This window comes from Fukomys damarensis, unplaced genomic scaffold, assembly GCF_012274545.1.
Source record: "Fukomys damarensis isolate Sample0158 unplaced genomic scaffold, DMR_v1.0_HiC HiC_scaffold_26, whole genome shotgun sequence".
NCBI classification, from domain to species: Eukaryota; Metazoa; Chordata; class Mammalia; order Rodentia; family Bathyergidae; genus Fukomys; species Fukomys damarensis.
The window spans coordinates 17,696,767-17,720,791 of NW_022900938.1; the positions used below are offsets into that span (position 1 = coordinate 17,696,767).

A 24,025-nucleotide genomic window follows, 5' to 3' on the forward strand; every position below is an offset into this window, starting at 1 on the left:
CTTTTGAAACTTACTGTCAAATTCTTGTCTCTTGTTTATTTCATCAGTAGAATTGGTTTTAGTCTTGCACCTGTCCCGTTACTCATATGAATATAAGGACTACCTCTTTATGATGTACCTAAACATTAAATTAATGAAACATGTTTCCCATGCTCTTTACTAAGGCACACAACTTGTTTAAAATATCCTTTAGGTATTTCAAATGGGAGCATTCGTGTATTTGGCAAGTGTTAAACTTTTGCTATTTTAATTACTCCTTGGCGTGGAAAGTTACTGTTAAATTAAATGTGAAAAACACAACAACTTGACTCTTTTAAAATTAATGTTTTTAAAGTGATGGAAGAGCCAGAGGAATATGTTGTAGAGGAAAAGCTGCACATTATTTCTAAAAGAGTGGAAGCTGAGCCAGCCAAAGGTATACGGACTCTCATTAATTTTACCCCTACCTTGGTTTATCCCATTCTTTTTGCCATCATATAGCTGATTTATCTTCTATATTGCAAAGATTGATACATAGCATGACTAATGAAACGATTCCTTACATTTTTATTTTTAAAATTCTGGACATATTCTTCAAGTGTATTTTATAATCTTTTCAAGTGCCAGAGAAGAAAATTATACCAAAGCCAAAAGTTCCTGCCAAAATTGAGGAGCCTGCACCACTGAAAGGTATAATTTCTCTCAAAGAAATGTAATACCATTTGTCTTAATGGGCATGATAATCCCTTTAGTTTGCATGACTTCTTGTCAGCACGTATGTCAGACTGTTTTTGTTGAGTGTAGTCATCAATGTGTGTGTATGTGTAATCTATACAAAAGTGAGTTTTTAGCCCAATCAATGTCACTTCTTAATACAAGCTAATACTCTCAAACTTCATCTTTCTAAAGTTCCTGAACCACCTAAGAAAATCGTACCAGAAAAGAAAGTTCCTGCACCAGTTCCTAAAAAAGAAAAAGTACCACCTCCAGCAGGTATATTAGGTTTTACTTTATTCTTGAATACTTGTCTCTCTCTTTTTTAATCTTAAATTGACTCATTCTTCAAATGCTCATAGCAAGAAAACAATTGTATCTACATCTAGTGCATTTTATACTGTATGTTTGACCATGTTGCCTGGTGTCTTTTAAGTGCCAGAAGAACCAAAGAAACCAGTTCCAGAAAAAAGGGTTCCTCCAAAAGTGGTTAAGATAGAAGAACCTCCCTCAGCTAAAGGTAAACAAAGTCTCCCAGCACCAGAAGTTAGGAACCTGAGGTCTTGTCTTTCTTGGTCTCCTGTCCTTTTGTCACACTTTCTTATATGTGGATATTTGGCGTCTCTTGGTGGCAGTGGTGTATTATTGCCTTGTGTTTGGGTAGAATATTATTCGTGATGTTTAGTTGTATGCCTTGTAAATTCTTCTACTCCAAAATCACATTACCTTCTGGCTAATATATATTTGAAACATTCCACTTGAAGTAACGTAACTCCTGAATCCTAAAATTATCTTTTAAGTGACTGAGAGGCACATGCAAATTACTCAGGAAGAAAAGGTTCTTGTTGCTGTAACTAAAAAAGAGGAGCCTCCAAGAGCAAGAGGTACATCAGCCCTCTAATATGAGCAGTGTTACCCTTTACTAAGTACACTGATTGTGGATGTGGGGTTTTGTGGGTTTTGTTCTTGTTGTTTAACATTGGAAGTAATGAAATATCAAGTCAGTTATGTTCAAAATGCTACCATATGATTGCCTTTTTTGTGGTTTGAGTGAGGGAAACAATTCTTTAAAGTAGAATCTGTCTTTAAAGTGCCTGAGGAACCCAAGAGAGCTGTCCCAGAAGAAAAAGTTCCAAAACTCAAACCTAAAAGAGAGCCGGAGCCACCAGCTAAAGGTATACTGACTCTAAAGAAATCAAAATAAGCGTCTTTAAGTGTTGAGTCTAATCAAGAATAATTGCGAATTATACTATATAATTTAAATCTTGAATGTTTGACCAATAGACCTTATGAAAACACCTTAGAATTCAGGTGGAAAAACTATTTATATAACACTAATATCCCTCAAATACTTGTATGTATCTTGATAGTCATTGTTTCTTCTTTGTAGTTTTTTTCTAACTCACTTGTATGTAGTATTTGCTCTTTTTATAGGCATTCAATACCTTTGAAGCATTAAACTTAGAAAAAAAATTCAGAGATATATTAGAGCACGTTATTACTAAAGTTTATTGGTTTGTTTTTGTTTTTGTTTTTGTTTTTCTTTCCATTAAAGTGAAACATTTAAAGGAGCATCATTATGGCTATTTTTGTCCTTGGATTGCTTGGACAAAATTTCTCTTAGCACATATATTTCCAGAATGTTGTGATTTACTTTTAATAATTACTCTTTTAAAGTGACTGAACTCAGAAAAAGAGTTGTTGCGGAAGAAAAAGTATCCATTGAAGTTCCAAAGAGAGAGCCTCGTACTACGAAAGGTACATCATGCTTTGATTAAATTACATAAAGCACAAAACTATGACTCACTGCCTGCTGAGTCCCCGTTGGACTCCTATATTTTATGGGCTTATTACTGACTAAACACAGGGACTTGAACATTTGAAATCACACTTAGCAAATGTACATTTTATCCTACCTTGACCAGACCCACAAAGGACAGTAAAGTCTCCCCTAACCAGTACACAAAACCTTCCCAGAGGAGTGAAAACAAACACATTGTCACCATCATCCCTGAGTGGGCTTCGAATAAAATGCTACCTGTTGTCAATACCATTCCAGAAGTAAGTGTAACAGAAGAGAAAAAATGGTCTTACACCCGAGAAGAAGAAATTGTTTCAGAACAACGGGAAGAGGAGTATGAGGCATATGAAGAATATGAGGATTATAAAGAATTTGAAGATTATGAACCAACAGAAGAGTATGACCAATATGAAGATTATGAAGAGCGTGAGCTTGAACACTATGAAGAAGAACATGTCACAGGTAGGAGCAAAACTACAGACCTAAACCACATGATATACGTGCAAACTCCAATAGAACAGAATAAAAATGTGGATGCCCAAAGAGATTTAAAAAGAACTTTTTGTCACTTGGAAAATTCCAAATATATTTTCTTGGATAATTTTGGGGCACGGGGCGGGGTGGATCTCAGTGTTCTTGTAAAATTACTCTTGGTTCTCATCACTGAGAGTTGGCAACAGGGCTGGGGATTTAGCTCAATGGTTCCGCCACCTGCCTCCCAAGTGAAAGGTCCTGAGTTCGATCCCTGGTACCCACTCCCCCCGCAAAAAAAGTTGACAATAGCTGCTTCAAGATGAAAATAAAATTTATAACCACATAGTTTTGTTTCTGAAGAATTTTTTTTGTTTTACTTAAGGAATAAATTGCACCAGAATTTTGAAATTAATCCATATTATTTATTTTCTAATGTTCATAGTCTAACTTTGAGAATTTGCTACAGTTTTACAGATAGCATTAAAAATAATATTATATAGATGGAAGGCTTTTAGTCACAATTTTTTACATCTGGAGGGAAATAATATTTTTAATACATGAGAGAGTTACAATTACCTAAGTGAAATAAATAGCAAGGAGGAAAGGGAAATACAAGCTTGTTCACATCTTTCAGAGCTTGTTCTATTTGGACCTCTAATTCTTATCTCTAGAGGCTATGAACTGCACTGTAAATAAAAGATCCATTATTTTAATTCTTTGATCTCATTTAAGAAATATTATCTATTTATACTGTAAAATCTAACATTAAATATCTTGAATGCTCTTTTAAAGAACCTGAGAAGCCCATTCCAGTAAAACCTGTCCAGGAAGAACCAGTTCCCACAAAACCAAAGCCTCCACCAGCTAAAGGTAGAGTGAGAAAAACATTATCAGTTATGAGACCTTTTGTGCCCCACCTGTGTTGACTGTAAACATACGTCGCAGTGGCAGTGTGTGAGTCCTGTGTGTTTGAGAGTATTATGTTGTATATTGCCTTCTTGAACTTTACATTCTTACTAACGCTTGAGAAATCTGGTGCCTTTTTTTAAAAAAAAAAATCTTACTATTGGATATGTTTTAAAGTGCCAAAGAAAGCTGTCCCTGAAGAAAAAGTGCCTGTGCCCATTCCTAAGAAACTCAGACCTCCACCACCCAAAGGTACACCACAGAGTAAATGCTGTCGTCCCCAGCAGCTTTACCACTGCTGTGCTCTCACTGTGCCTTAGTCTTGTCTGCTCTCTGTTTTTGCTCGGTAGACTGTCCTGGTCCTGATCCTTACGTTACACTTTTTTATGTATATTTATTACACAGTGTACATACGGTTGGTTTTAATGCTCTTTAATAATTAATATCTTTAAAGTGCCTGAAGAACCAAAGAAAATTGTTGAAGAAAAAATACATATTTCCATTACCAAACGTGAAAAACAGCAGGTGACTGAACCAGCTGCTAAAGGTATAACTTCCTTCCTAGATTGTGGTCTTTTATAATATCTCTTCTGAAATTAATGTACCTATATTTCTCATTACTTTGTTGAGTTTGTGTTTTTAAAAATTCATTGTTAAAAGTGTATTGAATAGCTGGGGATTTAGCTCAGTGATGCCACCAACTGCCTTGCAAGCGCAAGGACCAGAGTTCAATCCCCAGTACCAAAAAGAAAAAGTGTGTTGAATATACAAATACTATTAGTAGAAAATAAGAAGATAATATTACCTTTAAGGAAGAAAAATTATTTAAAAACATAACCACAGGCACTTATTCAATGGCTGTGTTCTACCACATGGCTACAATCTGTATAAAATCGAATGTCTGTATTCCAAATCAGTGACCAGGTGCCATATTCCTGACATATTTAAATTGATGTCTTAATACAATAATAATCACCAAAGTTTGGTAAATCTTTATTCATTCTAAAGTCATTTTCAAGATTAAAAACAAGCTAATTCAACAACCAAGCACTTTCTTCCTGCTTTATACTGTGAGATAACTTCCTTGCAATTGCAGGAAGTGTATTTACCCGGAAGTAATTTGGCTGCTCAGTAATGGATGTTTCTTAAAAGCAGAGGCACTTGAACACTAACCATCATTTCATCCCTGGACTCTGCTACCTCACACTTGACTGAGTACTTCTGTTGCTTTTCATTTCTGTGAAGTTCAGAATCCTTTCCATGGGGAATGTAAAGTTTATTAGAGAGGAACAATTGTATGGCTACTACTTCAGAATCAGCTACAAAATTATTCTATGTGCTTAAATTACAACAAAGCTTATCACTGACTGGGTGGCCTCTTTCTGACAAAAAAATTTCCTCACTCTTAATATTTCAAGTGCCCATGAAGCCCAAGAGGTTTATCCCAGAAGCAAAAGTACCTGTCCCTAAAAAGGAAGTGGCAGCTCCTGTTAGAGGTACCTAATACCTCCTGTTCTATTGTGTTGTCTCCTTTGCTGTTGAATTCATGTTCAGTCCTATGTGTGAAGTTCTTTCGGGGGGAATGGTACAACCTATTTCTTTTGTTATAAATGGGCCTGTGTTCCTAAAGTGTCTTAGTTTTGTTGAGTAATGGCAAAATATCTTTAAAGTGCCAGAAGTGCCTAAAAAACGAGAACCTGAAGAAATTGCCTTTGAAGAGGAAGCTGAAACCTACGAAAAAGAATATTTTGTAGAAGAAGCAGAGGAGTACATTCACAAAGAAGAGTACATTCACGAAGAAGAATACGTCCATGAAGAAGAGTACGTTCACAAAGAAGAGTACATTCACGAAGAAGAGTACGTCCATGAAGAAGAGTACGTCCATGAAGCAGAATACATCCATGAAGAGGAAGAGTACCTTCGTGAGGAAGAAGAGCGTGTAACTGAGGAAGAAGTGGTGCCGGTGATACCAGTCAAAGGTAGATGATCTCTCCTATGAAGGGATATGAAGCAGCAACTTTGGAGTTTGGGTGTCTAATTTGATAAAATTCTGGGGGTTATTAGCACCAAGGACCATCTCTGTTTACTACAGAGGCATACGTTTTTAGATGTGAAGTATAATATCTCTAGCTTCTTTTCACATTTTGTATCTTTCCCATTTCCACAATTCTTAATAATATCTTTAAAGTGCCGGAGGTGCCTAAGAAGCCTGCTCCAGAAGAGAAGAAACCTGTTCCTGTCCCCAAAAAGAAGGAAGTCCCACCAGCAAAAGGTATTCACCATTCGGATGATGGGTATATAGGAGTCTTAATCTTTCGTTAACTTTCTTCTTAGTACAAAACTTTGTGTGTGTTGTTATCTATTGCTAAAAACATTAAATGTGCTTTACATGCAAGTGTTGTTACTCATAGTTAGAACTTACTGATAAACAATGTCTTTAAAGTGCCTGAGATTCCTAAGAAGCCAGAGGAGAAGGTTCCTGTGCCAATTCCTAAAAAAGAGAAGGCTCCGCCAGCTAAAGGTACTGCATCACTTTATAATCCACCCAGTGCAGCAATGCAGTAATGTACCCCTGCAGTGTAATTTGGCAAAATTAATGTCATGAATGCCAAGACAAGACCCGCTTAACTAGTCACAAGAGCAGGCTACCATATATTTATCCATGAATTTCACCATTTAAGCATGCTTGTACTTACCGCTTGGCTCCTTCTCTTTAGCAGAAAGTTCTTAGTGTAAAACAAAGTTTTTTTCCAATGTCAAAATGGCCAAAGCCATTATTTGCCAGGCACATTGTGTGTTGTCTTTATCATCAGTCCGTGTTTTTTTGGTGTTTTTTAACTTTCATGTTATTTCCTGCCCTTTGTTTTGTGGGTGTTATTTTCAGTCTTAAGTTGAAATTGTTACAAAATCTGGTGATGCTTCAATTAAGGTCTTACACTGCTAGATTGTCATCTCTTGGCAGAAAATGTGACATTAATTCTATTTGATACCTTTAAAGTTCCTGAAGTGCCCAAGAAACCTGTGCCGGAAGAAAAAGTACCAGTACCGGTTCCTAAGAAAGCAGAAGCTCCACCAGCCAAAGGTACCTGCACTTGTGGTGCCACAGAATTTTCTGTTTCATATTTGCATAGACATAAAAAAAAAAATCCATTCAATTCTGTGCTCTTTAGGGATAAAACTCTTTTATCTTATGGAGAACAAAAGATTTCATTCTAAACGTAAAATGCTTCATGAAATTTCTGTATTGTATTTTTATAACTTTAGCTTTAGCTTTTTGAAACTATACATGGACTTAATTTTTTGTGTTGCATAAGATTTTTCTCTAAATCATTTCTTTAAAGTGCCGGAAGTGCCCAAGAAACCTGTGCCGGAAGAAAAAGTACCAGTACCGGTTCCTAAGAAAGCAGAAGCTCCACCAGCCAAAGGTACCTGCACTTGTGGTGCCACAGAATTTTCTGTTTCATATTTGCATAGACATAAAAAAAATCCATTCAATTCTGTGCTCTTTAGGGATGAAACTCTCTTATCTTATGGAGAACAAAAGATTTCATTCTAAACGTAAAATGCTTCATGAAATTTCTGTATCGTATTTTTATAACTTTAGCTTTAGCTTTTTGAAACTATACATGGACTTAATTTTTTGTGTTGCATAAGATTTTTCTCTAAATCATTTCTTTAAAGTGCCGGAAGTGCCCAAGAAACCTGTGCCTGAGAAGAAGGTGCCAGTTCCTGCTCCAAAGAAAGTGGAGGCCCCGCCTGCAAAAGGTACATCATTTCATCGTTAGAGTTCATGAGGAGAAACCTCACGTTCAGGTGTACTCGTGTGCTCATTTTTCTGTGATATAATGTTTTAAAAGTGTCTTGTTCAAAATATGTGAAGTGTGTTGTTGTGATTCTTTTTCTTTGGCTGTAAGACAATGTAAAAGAATACACTGTTAAAGACAAATGCTATCTTTAAAGCGCCAGAGGTGCCAAAGAAGCTCATCCCGGAAGAAAAGAAACCAGCGCCTGTTCTGAAAAAAATGGAAGCTCCGCCACCCAAAGGTACATTAATCTCTACTAGAACCAGAGCAAAGAGGAAAATTAATGGGTGTTATACAGCCTCACTAATTATAGTTAATGCTTTCCAGTGTGTATATTGATTACTGATGCTTTATGATCACAGAATATTTGCTTTTCATGTTGTCCCATTGTCATGAATATTTTACGTAAAAGTGATGCTTGTGCAATTGAATGAATGTCTTTAAAGTGACAAAGAAACGTGAAGTAGTCCCAGTTCCTGTAGCTCTACCTCAAGAAGAGGAAGAGGAAGTTCCATATGAGGAAGAAATTGCTCCCGAAGAGGAGCTTCTGCCTGAGGAAGAGGAAGTTCCTCCTGAGGAAGAAGAAGAGGAAGTTCCTCCTGAGGAAGAAGAAGAGGTTGTTCCTCCTGAGGAAGAAGAAGAGGTTGTTCCTCCTGAGGAAGAGGAGCTTGTACCTGAGGAAGAAGAAGTACCTGAAGAAGAGAAAGTTCCTGAAGAAATTAAACCTAAGTTGCCAGTCCCTGCACCAGGTATAGTAGCTCTTCTTAGAACCAGACCTCTTCTGTGTTGAATTCCATCTGCCGTTCCATCTCTTCACTCATCTCTGATTTTATCGATACTACTTTATTGTCTATGTTGCCCACGATCTAAATCTCAGAAAACATTCCATACATATCCTCTTAATCTTGTGTATGTACTTTGTGTGTCTGTCTATTTTAAACGGCCTGAAAGTCTTTTCAGATTTCATACTATGAAATGTTAACTGTTTGTGTATTATTCTTACGTCTCTTTGTGATATGCAATGTTGGATGTTTGGTTTTTTTTTTTTTGCGGGGGGTTAATGTCTTAAAATAAAATGTTTTTAAGTGCCTCAAGTACCAAAGAAAACTGTACCTGAGAAGAAAGTCCCTGTTCCCGCTCCTAAAAAAGTGGAACCTCCAGCACCTCCCAAAGGTACACCTCCCCAGAGTTTATGTGCATTCTTCGCCCATAGCTGTACCAGATAAAGTGGAGTGGAACTGGGGTTTGGGGAAAATTATATTTTAAAACTGTACAGGACACTGATATCTATTTCAGTAAAATGAGTGCTATCATATTCAAGAACAAAAGTGAAAAGAAGTGTTGTTCCCAAATTCCCATAAAAGGTCTACCTGATTTTTTGTAACTTTATTAACCATCATAATTTTTCATATAGCTATTTTGCAAAGATAAATGATTTATACAGAAAATTACACAAAAAACATAATGAATAAATTAAAAGAAAAAATGTGAGATAAAGAAAAGATGGAAATAAAGTGCTTGTAGATGGGGAGGGGAGGAGGGGGTGAAGGGAGGGCAGGGACAAAGAGAAAAAGCGAGAACCAAGACCTGTCGTGTAGAGGTACAAGATCCCAACGATGAATGTAACTGTACTGTATCCCTAAAATGTACCAATAAACTCAAAGCTGAAAAAAAAAAGAGAAAAAGCATAATGAATAAATGTGCTTAAATTTCATGCTCCAATCATACATATTAAGTGCCTTTGTAACACCAGGCTGAAAAGAAAAAGAAAAATTAAGACATAAACAGTAGCTAACGGGTCTTGCGTTTAGCCTTCCTGGCTTTAAACCTTGCTGTGTTACTCTGAGCAAGTCCTTTAACCAATCTAAGTCTCAAGTTTAAAATGGGATACTCATGTGACTCTTCAGCTAGGATTGTGAGGATAAAATAAGGGGTAAAGCTTTCCAACATTGAGTGACGAGAGTGCAGACTTAATATATTAAATCAGGTCAGAGTAGATGAAGGTGCCTGAAACCATAATTATATTTTCTGCAAAAGATAGCTACACCACAACTTAAAATAAGCATAGCCTTCCCTACCATACAGTCATACAATCAACGTAATGGAAAGGCTGCCCGTTATTGGATTTCAAGCATTCTGAAATATTCTATAGAAAACATATTAAGTCTGCATTCTAGTCATGCAGATTATCAAGTAGGTTTCTTGTCCCTTGCTATACAAAGCCTAAATAACGTCATCCTATTCAGGACCCCAACTAGCGTTAGTTCCCTATCCTCAGTAACTGTTGCATGTTCGTCTTCGTGTGTGTGGACCTCCTGGTTTCTGTCTTCCTTACCCCTCAAAATAAATTCTTATCATGAAATGATGTCTTTAAAGTGCCTGAGGTCAAGAAGAAAGTGACAGAGAAGAAAGCAGTTGTGACCAAGAAAGAGGAAGCTCCTCCTGTTGCAGGTACTGCTGTTGCCAAGAACTTTAGACACTGTTACTTCTTTCCTTTACTCATAAAAGTCAAAACATCTTGTTTGGTATTGGTTGGCATAATTTATATTGTTGCTGTGTCTGTTGTCTTTGTGATTGTGAAACTGAAATTACAAAATGAAATAATATCTTTGAAGTGCCTGTGGTACCTAAGAAACCTGAACCAGAAAAGAAGGCACCTCCACCTGGTCTTAAGAAAGCAGTGGCCCCTCCTGCCAAAGGTACATCACCCCTGACCGGATGCATTTGCTGCAGCTATGTTGAACCATGGTCTGCACATAGGACGCTCAACATAAATGTTGGTGCTGTGCGGTTTGTCATTGACATTCATCATGTGTGACACTGTTGCATCCGTGTTGGTGTTATGTCAGGTTTCCCCGTGTGTGTTGGTGTGTTTTATGTTGTATACTGTTTTGGTCTATGTGTTTTTTCTCAAAATAAAAAAAATCTTTAAAGATCCAGGGACTACAAAAACAAACTCTATTGTACCAATTGCTCTTCCTAAAGAATAAGAGGCTCCAACAGTTAAAAAAAAAAAAATAGGACAGCTCTTTATACTAGACCCCTAATCTTAAACCACAACCTTCTTTATTCTTCTCTCATTAGCTAATCCTGTGAAATGTCCGTGTGTTGTCTTGTGCATGTATGTTGTGATAGTTACTCTCTTGATTTGAAAATGAGAAGCATGGTCTCATGTGTTCTTCTTTTGCTCTTGGGTTTTTAAGTGCCTAAAATGATCGATATCTTTTAAGTTCCTGAGGTACCTAAGAAGGTAGAAGAAAGACAAATCATTCCTCCTAAAGAAGAAGAAGTTCCACCAGTAGAAGGTAGATGACTTTCTAAGAGAATAACATTTCAGAGTCATCCTTGTCTTATCATTGTCTAACATTTGAAGGATATGAATGCCTATTTTATCCTGGGAAATAAGCATATTCAGACTCTAAAAAGTTATCAACCTAACAGAAACTAGTCAGGCAAACTAATACCAGTTGAACTTCCTTCTTGTATGTGTAACATGTTTATTGTTTGTTACTGAATATGTTTTATTTCAATGAAATGTTTTGAAGAAAAGCTGTATTGTTGGTGGGAAATTTTTCATAAAAGGATTTGAATGGCAATGATAGAATTATTGCCTATTAAGTTTCTCCAAGTGAAATTCCAAGTAAGCCTGAGTAACTGGTGCAGAAAATCTGACTTCTCCTGTTAAGTGGATGTTTGATTTCAAATATGTCCACCTCCATTAAATTAATACTAATTCAAACTTAAATTTCTGTAGTTCCAAATTCTGGGAATCAACTAGTATATTTTGAAGAAGACTCAGTAGATATTCTTTTAAGGACTAGTGAGTTTCCACAAGCATTTAGTGGGATGAATGTTATCATTTTAGTCTAAAAAAGATAATTTACAAAATAATAATCTTTTTAAGTGTTTGAGGAGCCTGAAGAACCTATTTCTGAAGAGATACCAGAAGAACCACCTAGCGTAGAGGAGGTTGAGGAGGTGGCACCACCTAGAGGTACAGCCACTTTTATTTTGAGTTGAAAATTTAAAATTCTGGTGTTGCACATCTTCCTCAGAATTTGTCTAAACTCCGGTATGCTTTTTTTTACACCATCCCAATGACAACTGAAAAATAATTATTCCTGTAGCTGAAGCTTTGTGTCCCTTTCTTTCCCCCTAACCTTTTTTATTTCGTCTCTAATACAACTAAGGATAAGAAATGATTTTTCTAGTATTCGCACTTTAATACCCTCTCATAGATTGCAACCCTCAACTGTTTTCTTCAGTACTGATTTTGGGGGCACAATCTATCTGTGTGGTGAAAGTGACTTTTTAGAAAAAAATCTTAACCTTTATTTCTAAATACTGGCAATCTTTTGCATGATCAATGTTATGTTTGCTTATAGGATTTCTAAATAATATGCCTCACACTCCTGGAATCCCTGACCTATCCCAAATGGGATTACCTATCCTAAATGGTATTACCATTTAGGTTGCTAATGTCTTTTTTAAAATAAAATCAAAGACTTGTATTCTGTATTTTTCTTGTATATGAGTGTTGTTCTCTTCACTGAATGTTTTCAAAATGTCCATAAATTATCTTTTAAGTGCCTGAAGTGGTTAAGAAAACAGTACCTGAAGCACCTACTCCTGTTCCTAAGAAAGTGGAAGCACCACCAGCTAAAGGTATGGCACGTCCTGATTAATATATTTCAATCCCTACTCACTTTTTTTTTTTTGGTACCAGGAATCGAACTCAGGTCCTTGTGCTTGCGAAGTAGGCGGCAGAACCACTGAGCTGAATCCCCAGCCCCCAGTCACTTTCTTTTTAAAATGAAAATGTGTCTTGTTTCACTGCCTCTTTATAGTAATTTAAACAACAAACTGATTAATGACCAGTAAAAAATATATAACTCATCATTTCTTTATCTTTTTCTGGAATGTTAATGGATAACTCTGAGTGTGTACACGTGTATGTGTGTAAATTATTCTAGAGGCTTCTTATTTAAAATAGTTAATTTTAATCTGTACAATGTATAACATAGCACAGCAATCTATGTGCACCTATGTGTATAGCGGCACAGTTTGTAGTAGCTAAAGGTTGGAAATAACCCAGTTGCCCATCTGCTGGAGACTGGATAAAGAACAATGGTTTTTTTCTTCTTCCCTTCTATTGCTAGATTTTTATCGCATAACATCAGTGAAGTTTTGTTATATTTTATAACTTTTACTATATTTACTCTTTTATAGAGAAAAAAAATCTCTTCTAAATCTTAGATAATAACTATTCTAAAGAGCCTCATGTCCTTTTTGTAATATTGAACCTAAGAATTTGGAGATATTATAAAATTGCTACTTCTCATTGCTTCCTATTTCAATTAATGCTTAAGTAGCATCTTCAGCAGTTAGAGCATACTGTCCCTTTCAGCAGTTATAACAGTGCCCAGAAGAAAATGAGGCTTCTATCAGCACTTATGTACTCTAGGATGGTAATCACTATAAAAAAAGTCTTTATCAAATGAAAAATAGAAGCAGTAGGTGCATCAGTGGTAATCTCTTATTGGATAGAAAATAGCACAGGTTCTCAGTGGACATCTTAGCTGCTAAGGGACGGTTAGCACCCATGAGCAGTGTAGGAAAGTGTCCTCATTACCTATAAAATAGGTGTCCAGCAGTATAGAGTGGCTTGGTGGACACTCTGATTATTGTTATGTTGATGTTTTTGATGTTTTGTGTGCATTATCGAGCATTTTCAGCTAGCTAAAACATGTAATATCTTTAAAGTGCCAAAGAAAATTCCTGAGGAAAAGGTACCTGTTCTTGTCCAGAAAAAAGAGGCGCCCCCAGCTAAAGGTACATCTCTTTTGAACCTAAATTTCTTGTATCTTTCTTCATTAAAACTTTTATATTTTATGTCCCTGTAATTGTTTCTTATGTCTGTTGTCTATGAAAGCACATGCTTGACAATCCTAACATTAAACTGTATCTTTAAAGTGCCTGAAGTACAAAAGAAAATCCCAGAAAAGAAAGTCCCAGAAAAGAAAATCCCAGAGAAGAAAGTCCTTGTTCCTAAAAAGGAAGCTGTTCCCCCTGCTAAAGGTATTTTTGGAAAGATCTTTGGTTTTCTTATATTGTTGCATGCAAATCTTTTTTACGATCCTTTTTTCTCGCATTTTGAGGTTACATCTTTGTTTCTTCTGTGTTTTAAAAAAAGTAAATCTCTTAAAGTGGATGCTCTTTCAGGGAGAACTGTTATTGAAGAAAAAATATCGTTTGCTTATGAACAAGAGGAAGTCGTGGAACAAAGAATAGAATTTGAAGTAGCAGAAGCAGAAGTAGAAGAAGTGCTTGAAGAAGATCAGTTCCATGAAGTTCAAGAATATTTCGAAGAAGAAGAATTTCATGAAGTAGAGGAATTCATCAAAGTAGAACAGCGCAGATTTGAAGAACACAGAGTTGACGAAGTTCATAGAGTTATAGAATTCTTAGAGGCCGAAGAAGTGGAAGTGTATGAAAAGCCCAAAGCCCCACCCAAAGGTATTGCTAAATCTGCTGTGACTGCTAATTGTTATGTATCTTTTTTTCTCATTGGGATCTTTCGAAAAGGCATTACATACTGGGTTTGGAATATTAGAAACCCTGTAAAGTGCTTTCAGCATGAGTTTAAATGGATCCAAAGTCTGGCATATAGTACAAATTAACCATACAAAGTATAATTTTCACAGACAGGAGAATAATATTTGATATCTACCTTTCTGGAGGCTGCTGTGTGAATTTGTAGACTCTTTTTAAAGTCTGATCGTGCATGTCACGTGATTGTTACCCTCATCAAAATTACTGACCTGTCTCAAACTCATCCATTGGGAACAAAAGAAACTCCTCAGTTCATTGAGGAATTTTCATGTTTAGGCAAATACCATGGTTTGTTAACATTTCAGATGACTTCATAAACTGATGCTTATTAAAAATATGATCTTTTTTAGAGAAATAAGGAAGTAAATAAAGTATGGCTACTAGCACCTGCATTCTAGTAAATTTATAGGACAAAGTTTTTGCAGTGTTTTCTAACACTATTCCGAATCTTGCACAAATTAATCATATATATGTAATGTGAAGAAATATGTGTCTTATATAGTAAAGGTAAAATATGGATAATATTTAGCAAAATCAAATCTTTTTTTTAGAAGTACGCAGAGTATAAATTCAAAAATATAAATAGATGAAGTATTTTGTGAGCTCTCATTGTACTAACTTTAGAAGCATTTCATAATATTTTATGGGTTAATTCTAAATCAAAACACTAATATCTTTGAAGGGCCTGAGATATCTGAGAAAATCATCCCTCCAAAAAAACCACCCACTAAAGTTGTCCCTCGAAAAGAACCACCTGCTAAAGGTATTTTATTAGTGAAAGATTATTTACCTAACTTTATATATAGTAACACTGTGTTTCCTTTACAAGTGTGCATTCTATGTGATGTTTTGTGTTACTGGAATTTCTAAAACAAACTAGTATCTTTAAATTGGCTGAGGGGCCAAAGCATAGTCCAAAAAAAAGATAAGTACCGTTGTTATGCCTAAAACTAAATCTTGTGAATCAAAGTATCCTTGATACTATTTGTCAATATTTTCAAAAATGTGATTATGCCTAAACCTCTGTTTTCCTACTTATTATTAATGGTGTTAACGTTGAATGTAAATATATACTAAATATGTTTAATATGGCTGTTTTGTTCATGTTTATTAACCTCTTGAATTTCACAATAGAAATTTTTTAAAGCATCTCATAAATAATATCAATTTATGTCTTTAAAGTCCTTGACCCTGTAAGGAAATTGTGACTGAAGAGAAAGAACTGATTATTCCACGAAAACAATTCCCAGATGAAAACATAGTTTTTCTCATCACATTCTTACCATCCAGGGAAATTCCCTGGATTCTTATTGTCATATTTATCATCAAAATTCAATACATTTTAAATACTGTCATGTTTGTGATAAAGTGATGTCTGTATTTTATACAGTAACTACGTTATGTGTTTATGCATCTTTTATGTTCTGCTTGCTAAAAGTCTTTATAAATGCTTAGAAGTAAAAGAAATTATTACTACTATCTTTAAAGTACCTGAAGTCACCAAGAAAATTGTGGTAGAAGAAAAAGTTCGTGTTTCAACTGAAGAACGTAAAGTTGCACCAGCTAAAGGTACTGCCTTTCCTGATTCACCAATAATATTAAATCTCCTTTTACTCACTTTCTACAGAAAAGAAAGAGGTCATTTTCTCCTCAGTGCTACAAAGGACTGCAAATGACATAAATTTCTATTTATGACCTATAATATATCTTGGCTTTTGTGGTGACCCTTTAGGCACAAAGATGTGCCATAAAGCTGTTATTGGTTGAATTTACCCTCTTCTAGAAATAATTAAGCAATATTGACCTGTCAATTTTGCTTTCATCAAGTAGCACTGGAAACAAATAAATATGCTGTAAATGATAATAGAAAATGATGCTATTGCCTAAAAAGCAAAGAGTCCATGCTTTAACAAATGAAAAATCAACTTCAAGCTTAGTGCAGGCAGCTTTGACAACTTGCTGGGACCCTATCTCAAAAACAAAAACAAGAGCAAAAACAGAGACCTCATCCATGAGGCCATCAAATGCATTGCCTTCAAGTTTAGAAATTTTTTATGTTCTCCTTGTTAAATCCCCTTTTTGTCTTGTGTTTCATATTCAATTTTGTTATCCTTTAAATAAGAAAAAAATAAATATCTTTAAAGCACCTGAAGTACCCAAGAAAATTGTTCCAGAAGAAAAAGTTCGTGAAGCTGTTCCTAAAAAGCCAGAAGCCCAAGCAGCTAAAGGTATACACTGTAACTAATCTTACATGAGCTGATTCTTCTCTCAGTTTTTCACTGTATGTGAATGAATGAGATGTTAAACCTTTGTGTTTTGTTTCTTTATAATCTTAATTTCTTAACACACTAATATCTTTAAAGTTCCTGAGGTGCCTAAGAAAATTATTGAAGAAGAAAAGCCGCCTGTTATTCTTCCTGAAGACACAGAGATGTACAGTGAGTGTAGAAAAACATGATTCTCTTTGGTTTCTTCTGTGTCCTTAAATTCATTCTGTTTGTCTGCATAGCTTTAAAAAGTAAATATATCAATATCTTGGACAAGCCTAATATGCCAAAAATAATTTGGCTCTAATTAAGTAACATAAATGACCATTAGCCTCAGACAAGATACATTTCCTCAACAGTTTAAATAATTAATAGTTCTGTACTTATATGTTTCCTGATTTTTTTAGAAAATCAGTTGTCTTACTGACTTTTTCTAAGCATTTGGTATATAAACATCTTTTGATTTTTGGAAATTTATTTTCTCAGGTGATGAAATGACTTACTTTAACTTCATAATAACATTTAAATTTTATCTTAAAAAAATAAAACGCTCTATCATTAATTACTTTTTTACTCTTCACAACAATCATTAGTGTTTTGTCAGTGCTGCCCAAAGGACCATCAATTTACAGAAACATTAGAAACTCATAATATCAAGATTTTTATTTTGCTTTCAAACAAAATTATGGTTAAACAACTAAATAGTAAAATTCTGAATAGAATGCTATTCAACACTCAAATAGGCTTGTAGTCAAAATAGTCTTCCATTTTTTTAATCTAAAAACCTCTTGCTTAGAACTCTTTATGATCAAGTAGTTGTATGAGGTTGGGATAAAAGTGTATAATCACACCTTCCTTTGATTAGTTTTTTTTTTTTATACTTAAACTTAGTTATTGCTACTGGCCAGTTTTCCTTTCCCAAAACTGAAGAAAGTTTTTATCATCTTCATTTGCCTCATTTTTCTTTTCTGCTTCCAATTCCTAAGTGGTTTTCACATTTATATTAAAGTGTGAAGCCATAATTTAGGAGTAATTTTAAAATAGAGATATCTGATCCAACAGAAAAGGAAAGGACTTACATGAATTTCCAGTAGATCAAAAATAGAGAATTCTGCATGTACAGCTCCACACGTTTGTTGTTTTTATGCACGAATACATTAAAATCAGGGCAGTGGTATAATTTTAGCAGTATCTTTCTGCAGGCAAAGTGAAAGAACCATAAATTCCTGGCCAATAAATTTCTCAATTTATATTATAATTCTAAAGAAAAATTGGAGTCCTATATGATAAAACTGAGAATGAGAATTATTTCTAGCCAGTGCCTTCTTGTCAATAATTTCTGTCTATGTGCTACCATTAATTTGAGTGATGAATGTGTACTGTGTATTATGTTTTTCTTACTATTCTTCATCCAATTTGAAACACAATTATATAAATACTAATATCTTTAAAGTTTATGAAGCATATGAAGAATCGGTCATAGAAGAAAAAGTACTTGTGACTCATCCTCAAAAGGCAAAAACCAAACTAGTAAAAGGTACATATCACCAGTGATCCACTCTGAATAAAATTCATTTTGGGACTCATTTTAGAAGCTCATTTTCTTCAACTTTTATAAATGTGATTGTACTTGTATCTTTTAAGTGCCTGAGCCATCTAAGAAAGTCGTTTCAGAAGAAAAACTATATGTGACGACTCCTAAAAAGAGAGAGACACCAGCAACTAAAGGTATATTTCAACCACATCAAACTCAGATGAATATCTTGGCTTTAAGATTTTAAAGTGACGTATTATATAACTCAGTGTTTTTATGATTTCTAAATGTAAACCTACTAATATCTTTAAAGAGCCTGATACCACAAGAGAAGTGTTTCCAGAAGTGGAGTTAACTGAAGCTGTTCCCGAAAGTCCAGAATATTCCCCAGTTGAAGGTATAATTCTCTAGTTATAAAAATCTAAAGAAGAAAACATTTCTTCTTGTCTGTAAAATATGTTTAATGTTTTATGTCCATTCTCATAACCTCCAATGCTAAAATGCTAATATCTTTGAAGCCTCTGACAAGGATCCCCAAGAAAAGGAACTGGCTATGATTTGCTCCCCAAAGGCCAAGACCCAGTAGAATAATGTACAAAGATAAATTATTAAAAGAAAAATCAAATTTCTAACTTAGAAACACAATATCTGTTCATGGAGCTAACTTATTGTGTATGCCATTTGTCTTTGCCTTTTCTCAATTAAACAAAAATACTAATATCTTTAAAGAATTTGAAATCTTCAAGGATGTGGTTCAAGAGGAACGAACTGTTGTTACCAAAAGGAGAAAACCACCACCTACAACAGGTACAAGCCAGAAGAAAATCAACTTTCTTATCTCATGTTTATAGTTTGTGGTTAACGTGTGTGGAAATACTAACATCTTTAAAGCCCCAGTGGTTGCCCAGGAAATCACTTCAGAGAATACTTTCCCTCAAATCAAAAACTTGGTCAAATGTACATATGTGTTCCAGTGAGCCATTCGAGAAGAAGGAGGAGGGTCGGGGTGCACCTCAGTGGCACAGCGCGTGCCTAGCAAGTGTGAGGTCCCGAGTTCGAGTCCCAGTATCAAAAAATAGGAAATACATAATTAGTTCATATACACGAAAGGCAGGTAAGCTATACAGTTTATTCGTGAGGACTTCAGAAGAAACATGTAGACCTATCACAGCACATCCAAAAATGCAGTAGATGTATTCTACGGTAAGGAATAGCTAAAACTTTCCTTTGAAAAAATAACAAAAACCATACTGCCTAGAAAAAAATGAACAGCAAGCTGCTTCTAATATTGAAACTAGGCTGAACTGGCTCAACACCTGGCGCCCCTAAGGCAGAAATCAGTGCTGTGCCATGTGTCAGTAAGTTAGCCCTCCATGTGACTGGAATTCCAAGTCTTCTCTGCTTCTCAGAATTGCTTTCCTATTAAAATAAACTTACTGTGAAAGATAAGCACATATTTGTAAAATAACTGATTTTCAATAAAATTAAATATAACATGAAAATACTTTAGAAAACCATGACTTAAAGAAAACATTTAACTCAAGGTGAGGTTGTTCTCCATATAATGTCATCCCACCCCATTAGACACATGAGAGCCTCCTAAAGCAAAGGCAAAATAATTCCAGTAACCCTTTCCTAAACTCAAAAGGCACTCATCTTCTTTTAAGATGACTAAGGTGAAGGTGCAGAATAAGCCAGTGAGTAAGCCATTTAGTTCTTCTCAAAGCAATACCCAAAATCACATGATTAATGATCATCTACTTTGTTTTTCTTTACTTTCCATGATCTAATTATATATGTACCATTCTAAGAAAAAAAAAATCACTAATATTGTAGCAACTAGGAAAAGAGCCCCTGATAACCAAGGATTACACTACTACCAGCAAATCAGATTCTGGGGGTCCCCATTCTGGAGTGTTCCTGACTATGCATTATGACTGAAACACTTCCCTGCACCTCATAATTCCTAAGTACACTGAATTAATTCTTTGAGGTGCTTTATTTATATGAGAATTTGACCCTATAAAAGCAATGGCTACCTCCTCTGAAATTGAAACACCTCCTCTGAAAGGATTCGCGCATGCTATTGTTCCTTCTTTCACTTATTTAATAACATTTAACAAATGCCTGTTAAGGGCACAATGGTTGGGAGCTGGATGATGAAAGAAATAAGATTTGATTCCTCTCCTCAAGATTTTGTGCCTCATCTGACTTTTGAAAGAAGCACCCTTGTAGCTATAGCTATCACTTTCGTTTAGTTCCTGAAATTGTTGTCCCCACTGATCCGTTTAACCTCTGAGTAAAATACTAATATCTTCAAAGCTCCAGAAGCTATGAAAGAAGCTGCTTCTGAAACTACAGTAGTTGAGGATGTTCCTGAAGAGCCAGAAGCACCACCTGTGAAAGGTACATGTCGCCTTGGAACAGATGTGGAAGAAATTATACATCCTCTGCTCTCAGAACTATTTTTTTCTAACACTCTCTGTAATTCTTAAACATAACGTACTAATAGCTTTACTGCACCCAGAGTGCAACTCTTCATTCCTTGCAGAAAGAATTTATGGCTTTTCCTGCCACAACACAAATCTTTCCTTAAAGTATCTACATAACAAATACAGTCTTCCCTCCATCTCCATGGGAAGTTGGTTCCCTGAGCAGAAACCCAAATCCACAGATGTTTAAGTTTCTTACACAAAATGACACAGTATTTACATATGAATAATGCAGCACTCCTGTATACTTTAAAATCCATCTTTACATGTAGTGTCTAATGCAAAGTTAATACTGTGTAAATAATCATTATACCATATGGTTTGGATAATGATGACAAAGTAGAAAAGTCTGTGCATGTTAAGTGCAGCACAGTTTTTCCATCTGCGGTTGGCTGCATGGAGGGTGGAATCCACTGGGTATAGAGGGCTGACCGTACCTCACAGTGAGGGTGCTGAGTATCCTTCTTCTCAAGAATCCCATGAGCCCCTTTAGATTAATTTATTGATGTAGCAAAAGCAGAGAAGGGAAATGAAGAAACTTCTAGAAAGCTGCATTTGCTATCTGATTGTAGTTATCGCTGTCACTAATTATTTTAACTCTTAAATGTGAAATCCTAACATCTTTCAAGTGCCCAACATTCCTCAAGAAGTTGTTAATGCAAAGAAGGCTCCTTCCCAAAAATGAGAAGCTCCCTGAGCTAAAGGCACACGTTGCCAACCTCAAGACCTAGCTCTAGTAGTTTTGAAAACATTTTGCTGCTCCTAACGATCTTCTAACATTAAACATGAAATACTAATTTCTTAAAGCACCTGAAGCTCCCCAAGAAATTGTCCCTCGACAAAAAGTGCTTGGGGTTCCTCAGAAAAGGCGTGAAGCTCTTTCGGATGAAGGTATATCTTGCTGAAAGTTTAAAAGGGTGGGAAAATGTCTTTGTGTCTAAATGTATTTCCTGTTTGAACTGATTCTTTTAACTCCTTAATGTAAAAAATATTAATATCTTTAAAGTGCCTGCGGGTCCCAGAGAAGTTGTGCACAAAAAGAAAGTACAAGTGCATCCTCCCCAAATGCCTGAAGTGGTACCTGATGAAGGTACATTCTTAACAGTCCCTTCTGATAGAGGGTAGAGTAGGGAGGTGAGGTGGGAGATAGAAGAGATCGCCTTACTTGCCTGAAAAACCCTTTGGATATGTAAATGTTGCCTATGTCTGTGTTGATTCTTTTGATCCAAATGTAAATTTACTAATATCTTCAAAGTACCCGAAGCTCCAAAAGAAGTGGCCCCCAAAAAGAAAGTAATGGAAGCTCCTGCCCCCAAGCCAAAAGCACCACCAGTTGCAGGTACCAATCACGGGTTCAAAGAAAAAAAAATCTTGGTTGTGAAAATGTTTCTGCATCTTGTGCTGTTTGTACTTTCTAAACCTAAAAACTACTAATATCTTTTAAGTGCCTGAGGCCCCCAAAGAAAGTGTCCCTGAAAAGAAAGTACCTGTGGTTCCTCCTAAAAAGCCAGAAGCCCCACCTGTTACAGGTACTTGTCTCTCATCCTAGGTTTTAAAACACCTAACTCTTCTGCTCTTGAATATATTTCATTGGCGTGGTCGTCATAATGACTAAGTATAATTTCACCAATATCTTTTAAGTGCCCGAGGTGCCTGAAGAAGTTGTCACTGAGAAGAAAGTAGCCAAGATAACACCTAAAAAGCCAGAAGCCCCACCTGTTACAGGTACTTGTCACTCATCCTAGGTTTCACAACATGTACTTTTTCTGCTCTTGAAAATCTTTAGTCTTAGTGTTCTTCATAACTTATAAGTGTAACTTCACTAATCTCTTTAAGTGTCTGTTGACCTTAGCCAGCACAAGATCTGCATCTGCTGCTCTTGAAAATACTGTGGTCCAGTGGTCTTCTTACTCCTAAGTGTCCTTTCACTAATCTCTTTAAGTGCCTGAGGTGCCCAAAGAAGCTGTCCCTGAAAAGAAAGTGTCCGTGGCTCCTCCTAAAAAGCCTGAAGTCCCACCTGCTAAAGGTATTTGTTACTGACTTTAGGCTTCACAACACCTTAAGTCTCCTGCTCTGGAAAATACTGTGGTCCAGTGGGCTTCAGAATTCCTAAGTGTCCTTTCACTAATCTCTTTAAGTGCCTGAGGTGCCCAAAGAAGCTGTCCCTGAAAAGAAAGTGTCCGTGGCTCCTCCTAAAAAGCCTGAAGTCCCACCTGCTAACGGTATTTGTCACCGACTTTAGGCTTCACAACACCTTAAGTCTCCTGCTCTGGAAAATACTGTGGTCCAGTGGTCTTCTTACTCCTAAGTGTCCTTTCACTAATCTCTTTAAGTGCCTGAGGTGCCCGAAGAAGCTGTCCCTGAAAAGAAAGTGTCCGTGGCTCCTCCTAAAAAGCCTGAAGTCCCACCTGCTAACGGTATTTGTCACCGACTTTAGGCTTCACAACACCTTAAGTCTCCTGCTCTGGAAAATACTGTGGTCCAGTGGTCTTCTTACTCCTAAGTGTCCTTTCACTAATCTCTTTAAGTGCCTGAGGTGCCCGAAGAAGCTGTCCCTGAAAAGAAAGTGTCCGTGGCTCCTCCTAAAAAGCCTGAAGTCCCACCTGCTAACGGTATTTGTCACCGACTTTAGGCTTCACAACACCTTAAGTCTCCTGCTCTGGAAAATACTGTGGTCCAGTGGTCTTCTTACTCCTAAGTGTCCTTTCACTAATCTCTTTAAGTGCCTGAGGTGCCCGAAGAAGCTGTCCCTGAAAAGAAAGTGTCCGTGGCTCCTCCTAAAAAGCCTGAAGTCCCACCTGCTAACGGTATTTGTCACCGACTTTAGGCTTCACAACACCTTAAGTCTCCTGCTCTGGAAAATACTGTGGTCCAGTGGTCTTCTTACTCCTAAGTGTCCTTTCACTAATCTCTTTAAGTGCCTGAGGTGCCCGAAGAAGCTGTCCCTGAAAAGAAAGTGTCCGTGGCTCCTCCTAAAAAGCCTGAAGTCCCACCTGCTAACGGTATTTGTCACCGACTTTAGGCTTCACAACACCTTAAGTCTCCTGCTCTGGAAAATACTGTGGTCCAGTGGTCTTCTTACTCCTAAGTGTCCTTTCACTAATCTCTTTAAGTGCCTGAGGTGCCCGAAGAAGCTGTCCCTGAAAAGAAAGTGTCCGTGGCTCCTCCTAAAAAGCCTGAAGTCCCACCTGCTAACGGTATTTGTCACCGACTTTAGGCTTCACAACACCTTAAGTCTCCTGCTCTGGAAAATACTGTGGTCCAGTGGTCTTCTTACTCCTAAGTGTCCTTTCACTAATCTCTTTAAGTGCCTGAGGTGCCCGAAGAAGCTGTCCCTGAAAAGAAAGTGTCCGTGGCTCCTCCTAAAAAGCCTGAAGTCCCACCTGCTAACGGTATTTGTCACCGACTTTAGGCTTCACAACACCTTAAGTCTCCTGCTCTGG

General features: G+C 36.4%; 1 protein-coding gene across 1 annotated transcript in view; it reads left to right on the top strand.

The window, feature by feature from the left end:
* The window catches only part of Ttn (titin), a 267,108-nt gene that overhangs the window by 116,496 nt on the left and 126,587 nt on the right, over positions 1 to 24,025 (top strand). Inside the window, 43 exon segments of the mRNA XM_033756300.1 lie at positions 335 to 415; positions 601 to 669; positions 889 to 972; positions 1,130 to 1,213; positions 1,494 to 1,577; positions 1,785 to 1,868; positions 2,371 to 2,451; positions 2,753 to 2,956; positions 3,761 to 3,838; positions 4,052 to 4,126; positions 4,329 to 4,421; positions 5,293 to 5,370; positions 5,545 to 5,853; positions 6,063 to 6,146; positions 6,318 to 6,395; positions 6,873 to 6,956; positions 7,556 to 7,639; positions 7,835 to 7,918; positions 8,124 to 8,426; positions 8,764 to 8,850; positions 10,054 to 10,128; positions 10,293 to 10,376; positions 10,908 to 10,982; positions 11,582 to 11,671; positions 12,265 to 12,342; positions 13,441 to 13,509; positions 13,651 to 13,755; positions 13,900 to 14,193; positions 14,972 to 15,052; positions 15,778 to 15,858; positions 16,434 to 16,517; positions 16,653 to 16,727; positions 18,010 to 18,093; positions 18,201 to 18,284; positions 18,404 to 18,487; positions 18,820 to 18,897; positions 20,413 to 20,496; positions 21,390 to 21,473; positions 21,589 to 21,672; positions 21,838 to 21,921; positions 22,028 to 22,111; positions 22,525 to 22,608; positions 22,721 to 22,804. Coding sequence (XP_033612191.1) covers positions 335 to 415; positions 601 to 669; positions 889 to 972; positions 1,130 to 1,213; positions 1,494 to 1,577; positions 1,785 to 1,868; positions 2,371 to 2,451; positions 2,753 to 2,956; positions 3,761 to 3,838; positions 4,052 to 4,126; positions 4,329 to 4,421; positions 5,293 to 5,370; positions 5,545 to 5,853; positions 6,063 to 6,146; positions 6,318 to 6,395; positions 6,873 to 6,956; positions 7,556 to 7,639; positions 7,835 to 7,918; positions 8,124 to 8,426; positions 8,764 to 8,850; positions 10,054 to 10,128; positions 10,293 to 10,376; positions 10,908 to 10,982; positions 11,582 to 11,671; positions 12,265 to 12,342; positions 13,441 to 13,509; positions 13,651 to 13,755; positions 13,900 to 14,193; positions 14,972 to 15,052; positions 15,778 to 15,858; positions 16,434 to 16,517; positions 16,653 to 16,727; positions 18,010 to 18,093; positions 18,201 to 18,284; positions 18,404 to 18,487; positions 18,820 to 18,897; positions 20,413 to 20,496; positions 21,390 to 21,473; positions 21,589 to 21,672; positions 21,838 to 21,921; positions 22,028 to 22,111; positions 22,525 to 22,608; positions 22,721 to 22,804 — 4,317 coding nt within the window.